Consider the following 8,642-nt stretch of genomic DNA (forward strand, 5'->3'; position numbering starts at 1 on the left):
AAAAGAGTAAGATTTTAAACTAAGCTTAAGTTTTAAGAGTAAATTTTATGCTGAAAATTCCCACAAGTCTAACGTTAAGCCAGGTATTATTAGGAGCTAATATATAGGTGGAATGAAATTCATTCCTACATAGAGCACCAAGCAAGTTGACAACTGAAACTCACTTAAATCCAAAAGGAGATAGATTTATCTGGCTTAACTTGAAGGATACAAAATTATATTATGAATAAATATGTTTTTTAATAAACCGTTATAAATTGTTCATTATTCTGGATTATCCTGTCAGTGTACGCAGTATATACAGACCACTATACCTTTGGTCCGAATAGTAGCTTAGAATTAAACTGAAAAAATACATTCAAGCTGATGTGTAAAAAGTGACCTGGTACAGAGAAAAGCACAGAGTCGCAGCTGCTTTACATATTTTAGGAACAATTTTTCTATCCAAATAAAACTAGAATTTCAAACAAAGTCACAGAAAAAGGATTTCATTCTCACTTTTATGAGTTATTTATACTAAGATGCTCAAAATCGGAATTAAATAAAACAAATTAAATAGCCTTATCTTATTTGATGAAGAACTACTGAAACTGCGAGTATGATTTGCTTCTAAATCATAATTAGTGATAGCTGTGACGTTATATTCTGTAGTTGTTATATTGGGTATATTATTTCCAACAGTAGATTGGAAATCTTTGATTTCATGTTGTGTAGATAATGTCGTCTTAGTCAGAGAGGTAAATGAAAAAATAGTTCTGTTAGATGGGATCGTTTCTCTAGCTGCTTCTATATTAGAAAATAAATTTGAGGATATGTGAATGCAAAGTTCTTCTGAAATGCAAACATGGAGGTAATGGATGTCATTTACATCAACTCGAGGTTCGCAACTGTACCCTGCATAACAGCGGCATTCAAATTTTTCCATGAACATTTGCAGATCCTGCAATGTTGGTTGCCCCTGTAGAGTGTATTTTCCATCCTTTGTCATCTGAATGACTATATTCTCTGGGTTCAGATGAAGGTAGTCAGTGGAATCCCATTTTTTCCGTGCACAAGCACCAGAGTCTTGGCATAGCACCTGGCTGCAGAGTTTTGCCGCCATGGTTATGTTGATGAGGTAAGGAGTCAGTGTCCCCCTAAGGTAGTTGTCCAAAGTCCTACAGGTGTTCTGCAAAAAGAACATAATAGCTGAAAAGTTTAGTAAATAAGCTATAAAAATGCTTACATTTTAATGTCCTGTTGTGGATATCTATAAATGTTTCTCTCAAAGTTTTGATAAGAGTTATAACTAATTCAGTTATAACTTTTCAGCTATAACTGAAAAGTTGCCATATAGTTCAAGGATCACAGCAAATTTATATGGGGTGGTTGTTGGAGATGTTATTGAAAGCACTCCTGTCAGAAAGCCGATGAATTAAAACTTTCACTTTATGACTTTGCTTGTAGCATTTGGAATCAGATGCATTCGAAGAAGTTATATGAAGGATCAACATTACTTTTCAAGTGGCTTGAATATTTTGATAGGATCCTGCAAAAAAACTTGTCACCCTGAATGAATATTTCTTCTACAAAGTCATCTCTGTGAGACTCTTCAATTTTACCCTGACCTGACTAGCCGTAAGCTGCAGGAGTAAGTAGTTTTCACACATTTTTTAATGCAAAACATTTGGGGCTAAAAATATGTTAAGATCATCTAGTTGATCATGCAATTGGTGTTTATTCTACATATGCTTGACCAGCTTAATAATCAGAGGCTTTGGGAATTCTTGAGCCTCTTCTCAGGTGTAGTGTGGCTTGTCACCCATCTTTAGCACAGGCAAGTGTTTTCCATGGGCCTCTGTGCCCTAACAAAAGGTGGTAGAGCCCTCTGCTCACTAACCTCAACTGCAGTTAGAATATGTAATATTTGGGGAGGGTTGAGTGTTTTGTAGTACTCACCTGCAGTATTTGTCACGATGAAGTTTAGAATGCTAAAAACAGCTGAAAGCCAAGCAATTATTATATTAAGTTATCCCATCCAAGTAAATAAGCTACTATGTAGATGTTTGTTTCTTTTTCTTTTAAATATATAAAATCCCTGTCTAGAAAATTTTGTTTGATGCAATCCAAACAAAGCAGAAGTGAGGCTTCTAGGAATATTTAACTGCTGAGAGGCAGTGGGATGTGGAAAATTCGATTTACTCATGCAAATCTCAAAATTTGAACAAGAAAAGTTTTTGCTCGTCTATGTCCTGTTATAGGGGTAGCATGCAAAAAAAGCTTCAGGTACAACTGATGTACACTGAAAGCCATGCACATGTAGAAAAAGTGCAAGTTGGATGCCTTTTACTATTTGATCATTAAAGAAACTGCAGCAGTTTTATTTGGCCATGCATTCTGTTACAGGAAGCCCAAGAGGGCTGAGGAGTTTCAAGTCTTAGAAGACTTCAAAGGAGGGTGAAAGTGCTTTACATACAGTAGATTTTTAATATCAAGCTTACTTGGGTAGAAATGAGCTAGTTCAAAAGATTTATTTGAAAACCCTTATAACACTGTTTCTCAAACTGCATATTTGACTTTCCTAAAACAAGTTACTTTTCTGTTTCTCTTCTGACTCAGATCTTTTTACACTGGAATAATGTCAGGCTCCTAATGAAACGCAGAGCAAGCTGAAGCTGCAATCCTCCTGGTGTGACTCCTCCTAATGCTTTTAAATAGTACTGCTAAGTGCACCACATTAAAATAAAAAAGAAGGATATTAGAATAATTGCCTTGAGCAAGTCCAAGGAATTTTTCTGTATCTCCCAACTGGAATACAATGAAAATGTGAGATCTCTTTCCTTAAATTAACTAAACAAGTGCTAACCTGTGTCCAATTATCATAGTAGCTTATCCAATTGGTTGTCTACAACCAGCATTGGTACATTCAAAAGTTAAAATCTTAACCTGCCTAGTCATGGGCAATTTGTATAAGCCTGAAATGTGTTTGTTTTATTAACTAGAGAAGACATAGGTCTGTTGACTGCATGGAGTCGTTGAAGTAAAAGATATGATGTAAATGCTTAATACTCTTTTCATTTTATTGCTCCTTAAGGACCTCATAAAATTAACTCTCATACCTTATTTTGTGTTAAATTCATATCACCCCAGATCACAATTCCAGATGCGCCCAGAGCAGCAGATTCTCCGATTGTATTTACCAGGTCTTCCTGAGAGTAAATGTGCAAAGAATCACACTAATGTAAGTAAGCTGTAACATAAGGACAAAGGGTATACTACATATAGGAAATTATATAGCCAAAATAACCCCTTTGAAACAGCAAGTAATTACTTATGATACAAACACTTTGTTCTCAATTACACTATTTTATTCTGGAATGGAGTTAAGCAGGTGATGCCAGAAAATGTTGCCAACTATTTCCAGTTTAAATATATCTTCTAGTTAGAAGAACAGGGCTGTAAAATTGAGTCAGTGGTTAGGCATGTGGCATAAACCCATCTAACCATTTCCAACCTTTTGTTGTATTTTGCTTTGCTTCGTTGCCTCCTGACCACGCTAGTTTGGTAGTAGCCAGCTTCAGTAATGCTGCCCAAGGCTGGGCCTGGGAAGAGCAGCTTGCAGAACTTGCAGTCAGAACCATACTAAGATGATTAGACCTTAACTAGTACCTAACTTTGAATAACCTATGAAATATTAAAATATCAGTTACTGCAGTGTAACAAGACAGAATTTTCTTATTAGCTTTAAATTTCATCCATCTTATCGGAAGACTTGTGACCTCCTTTGTCTTTGTGTCTATGTGACATTTTTATGGTCTGATTTTTATAAATGGATTGATTTTTGCACAAGTACTTCAAGTCTTAGGTAAGCAATGAGGTTCTTTGATTTCTGAAGAACAATTAAACTATGTCATCAAAATGACATAGCTTGTAATATTTTGTAATATTTTGCAAAATATAGGGACTACTCAGACAATAAAACACTATAGTAAATACTATGAGGAAAGTCTGAAAATAGAACCCTCAGTGCTAGGTTTGACCAAATATAGTTGGTGGGCTAATTTAAGCTTTTTTAAAATTCTAAACCTTTTTTTTTTTTCTTCTGATACAAGTTAGCATACAAACTAAGTAAACATCACCTAAATTTGAAATATATAAAGTCTAGTTCCACTCACCTGAGAGAGATATTCTTCATAGACATCTGTGAACACTGGGCGTGTATATACAAAAACTGGAAGAGGATGAGTAGAATTAGAGACATATGAAATTCTAACGGCTTCTTGAACTCTGTTGCGAACAAAGACTCGGGCATTTCTGGAAGATCTTAAGGCTGTTTCTAGATAGACAGATGGATAAAGTGCAGTGCTTTTCTCCCACAACCAATTAAGCTCATTATTTCTTGCTATTTCAATATCTAAACAGGTTCCTGTATAATTATGTGGATTTTGTTTGTAATCATAGTTATAACAGTCTGGATAAAGGTAATATCCCCACAGACGATTTGGCTTCATTGCTATGCCCAACTTTAAAGATTCTAACATAATTGATTTTGCTGCACTTTCAAATTCCATTTTAGCTATAGTCCTGGCTTCGGCTTCTGATAGGCTTAGGTCTCTTTGCTGAACCAGTTCAATGGATTCCTGTCTATAGATGTCTTTAGACCCCCAGTTTCTTATCCACACAGGTCTCCAGTTTTCCCAGTCAATGACAGCCAGTCCAATCTGTTCATCTGAAGGAATATAAAACTGAATGTCCTCTTTGGCTTTTTTTAAATGATTATCCAGCACAGACAGTTGGGGAAGTCCTCCGTTGACTGCCTCTCCAGTGATTTCATTTTTGTAAGGATAGTAACCAAGCCTATCTGGATAAAATAGAGTGATGTTTTGTCCGATGGATGTCTTCAATGTGCTTCCAGTGAGAGAAAAAAAATCCATGTCTAGCTGCACTCCAGTCCTTTCAGCACAAAGTTCTGTAGGAGCATTCCAGATAGAGATGAAAGGTAAATTAGAAATAAATGGACGGGCTCGTACGTTCAGAGATGAGCAGCAGGAAACCAGAAGACTGAACACCATACAGGAGGCTGTAGCAGTTGTGCAGGTAGTACAAATACCAAAACTTCGGATTTGTCTTAGAGTTTCCATTGTACCATATGTAGTGACATTAGGCACTTCTGATCAGACAAACTAAATGCTATCACAATGCTCAGAAGGATGTCAGTCTGTCCAAAGCTTTAGCATACAATATATTTCTTCAAATGAATTAAGCAGTATCCCTTAGTTTTAAAAAGGAGCTATCCTTCATGCCACGCTCTCTAACATTTCAGACATCAGGTAACTTCTCAACAACTTCTTAGACCTAATGCAGAAAAGAAAACAGGCACATGTAGGTAAAATAATAGGTAATTTTGTAATCATGAAATGAACGCCATTTGTAGCTTTGAATATATTTCCATATTTGAGTAAAATTCCCTTTTGAAGAAGTACAATAGACAATCATAGCAAAAGTAAACTACATAACAGTAAATATAAAACTGTCAGTAAAGTGATGTCCAGTGATCCACTGATCAGAATCAGTATTGTTCAGCATGATCATTGATTATGCCAATGACTGATGTCACTCAGTGTCTTCCTAGTTGATAGTAATCTATGTATAATACTTCTCACCTATCTCAAAATAAAATTTTAGGACTAAGTTTGTCAATATTACAGAGCTCCTATGGTAAGATGCATGATAACACCAAAGTGGAACTTGGATTGTGAGCACACATTGAAGAAAAACAATCTATATAAACTCATTTAACTCAGTGAGGTATCTGAAATATTGTAAGCATTCTATCTTACAGTCACAGTTTTTTGAATAGGGTCAAACGTTGCATACCATTTTAGTATATGGATTTCTATATGTTGCCTAATGCCATTTGAGATTTACGGATTAAATGACCCAAAGTCTACGTCTCCTGATTTCAGTAGGCAAGTTTAGGTGATTGTGCACAGTGACCAGCTACAGTCACTTTTAATAATAATATAATGCTAGTGGTGTTGGTTAGAGTGTAGTCATCCAATTTTTACATAGTAGCTCAAAAGCTAAAGCTTTTCTCTATGTATTAGCACATCTGAATCAACTTTCCTCCTGAAGAAACTCCTGACTGTTTAATACTGGTTCTGTCCCCTCTCACAGAGTCCTCATGATCAGGCTATAGAATACCTAAGGATATAAGAGTAAATGTGAAGGAGAATATGGCAGGTGATGAGAAGTGGGCCACAGTATGCCTGGGAGTCTAAAATCGGAAATAAAACTTTGCTTTGCGGTCACTGAATTTAGCTAGAAGTGGAAATCGCAAATTTCCAGTTCTGCACCGTGTATTATCTCTTTCTCCCACTAGGGAGGTACCCTGCACATTCACTGAATTTTATCATATCTAGTCCTGAATTTTATCATATCTAGTTCTACTGAAAACTCCCAAGTTGGCTTGGACAGTTGGGGAGAAAAAAAATAAAAGAAAAAGTGTGTATGTGCAGAACTGTCATTCAAGAAAAAGCAGACTAATGTGGCTTTTATCATTCCTACAAAATGGTGCAGTGTAGGCCTTTTGGGGACTGAAACAATGGAAAAACCTTTGTCAACAAATGAATTAAATCCTTCCTCTGGCCATAGACATCCCATTCTCAAAAGGTGATTCTATTTTTTTTTTTTCATTCAAGGGTGAATCTGAGGACTAGGAGGAAAACCAGGACAATAGAAAAGTTGTACTGGAAGAGGAGTCACCTAGGAGTAGAAAGAGTTTCCTGGGGAGGGATTTGCATTACCAAGACAATTGTGAGCTTCCCAGATGAGCAAGTCTATTTTTCATGTTGTATTTTGCCTCCTCCTTATCTATGACTTCTGATGCTAACAGGCTGTAGGTATATTCTCCCTTTGAACATGTTCATTCTTTTTCTTCCTGGGCATGTAGCCAGCTCTTGGGTATCTTGCTGGTGGAGAAGCACAGTGCTGCTAGCCATTCCTTGTGCCATGTCCCCAGCATACTCCCTGCATGGGACTGCACTATCCAGTGCAGTTCTGCTGTGAGCCATTGTGGCTCCATGGCACATTGTGCTCCAAACAAAACCCTCTGTACGTTTCTGGTTTCTTCATTTACCTGAACATATGGTACATTGAACATTTTAAAGAAAGTGAATAATGGCATAGACATCGAGGTGAACATTTGCTTATCCAAATCAAAAGCTCTCATTTTCTATCTTCATCCTCTCAAATGCTCATCCATAAAGTACTGAATCAATGCTGCTGCTGTTGAATTATCAATTAAATTTTGATCGAACATAGGCAGAATTAGTTCAACTATCCCCGTATCATTTCCAACCATAGTAGGCTGCCCTGCTTATCTCGTACTGTTTACTGCTGTCCAGAAGTTATGACCACAGGGAGTAATCCTATCAGAGCATGTACAGCTGGGTCTCCTTTGGCTTCACAGAGAAGGCTTTTGCAGACCTGGAGCAGTGGCATGCAATAGATACCAATCATAGAATAATAGAGTTGTTGAATAATGCAAGTTGGAAAGGGACTGCTAGAGGTTATCTAGTCCAGCTTCCCAGTCAAAGCATGTTAAATTAGACTGATTTGCTTCAGGACTTGTCTAGTCATGTTTTGAGTATTTCTGAGATCTGAGATGTCACAATTTCTGTGGACAACCTGTAACAGTTTTTGACTACTCTTATGGTGAAAACATTTTCCCTTAACATATTGTAATTTCCCATGTTGCAATTCTCATATGTTGCCTCTCATCACTGCACCTCTGAGTCTGGCAACCATACCATTAGGCATTTAAACACTAAGAGATTCCTTAAACCTTCTCAAGGCTTAACAAATCTAGTTGTCTCGATCTCTCCATCTATGTTCTGTGCTCCAGCTCCCTGACTATTACTATATTCCTTCAACGGAGTTTTTACATCATGTCAGTGTCCTTCTTGTAGCACACCCAAAACTGGACACAGTAGTCCAAATGAACTATCAATCAGAGTGACAGAGGGGGCATCATATCCCAACTGGCTGCACGCTAGCTGCAGCCCAGTCTTCATCTCCCCAAGGGCACACTGTTTCTACTGGGACCACCAACTCCATTTTTGTGAAGCTGTAGAAATTTTAAATGCGGAGTTGCCTGCTGACTGTCAGAACACACACAGAAAAAAAAAAAGTAGCTATTATACTCTTACTCACTTTATCCTTCCCCTTATGGAAAGACTGAGTCAATAACTGTCCCTCACCACTGACCCAGACCAGAGCTGGTGCTGGTGACTGTTTAAAAGCATTTACTTTGCCTGTGTAGCTGAGGAGAGAACGATAGACTATTCAGTTTTCTTGACTTGGGGATGTCAACATATGTAGATCAAATGAAATGGTCAAAGATACAACCACAAGGATCCAAAAAACTCCAGCTGAAAAACTGGCAAACAAGTATTAATAGCAATAATTCTTGGAAGAGAGTCTGATAGCAGAGAGAGTAGGCTTCTCAATCCTGAAGTTTATACTCCTGGCATAGAAAGTGCAAGCAGAAAGAGCACAAAAAGTTTCCAGGCATTATCAGATATCTCATTAGAATTAATCTGCAGGTAGGTAAATAAATAAATAAATAAATAAATAAATAAATAAATAAATAAATAAATAAG

At 37.0% G+C, this 8,642-nt stretch overlaps 1 protein-coding gene across 1 annotated transcript; it reads right to left on the reverse strand.

Annotated features, from left to right (window-relative positions):
- Window positions 1–511: 511 nt before the first annotated feature.
- On the reverse strand, window positions 512–5,220 carry SPAM1 (sperm adhesion molecule 1). The gene is made up of 3 exons (XM_010215102.2): window positions 4,155–5,220; window positions 3,099–3,188; window positions 512–1,168 (listed from the first exon to the last, which is right to left on the reverse strand). The coding sequence occupies exons 1-3, from the start codon at window positions 5,118–5,120 to the stop codon at window positions 512–514; spliced, it is 1,713 nt and encodes a 570-aa protein (XP_010213404.2). The 5' UTR covers window positions 5,121–5,220.
- Between the last annotated feature and the right edge of the window lie 3,422 nt (window positions 5,221–8,642).

This window comes from Tinamus guttatus, unplaced genomic scaffold (genome assembly GCF_059628265.1).
Source record: "Tinamus guttatus ecotype Peru unplaced genomic scaffold, ASM5962826v1 Tinamus_guttatus_pri_ptg000138l, whole genome shotgun sequence".
NCBI classification, from domain to species: domain Eukaryota; kingdom Metazoa; phylum Chordata; class Aves; order Tinamiformes; family Tinamidae; genus Tinamus; species Tinamus guttatus.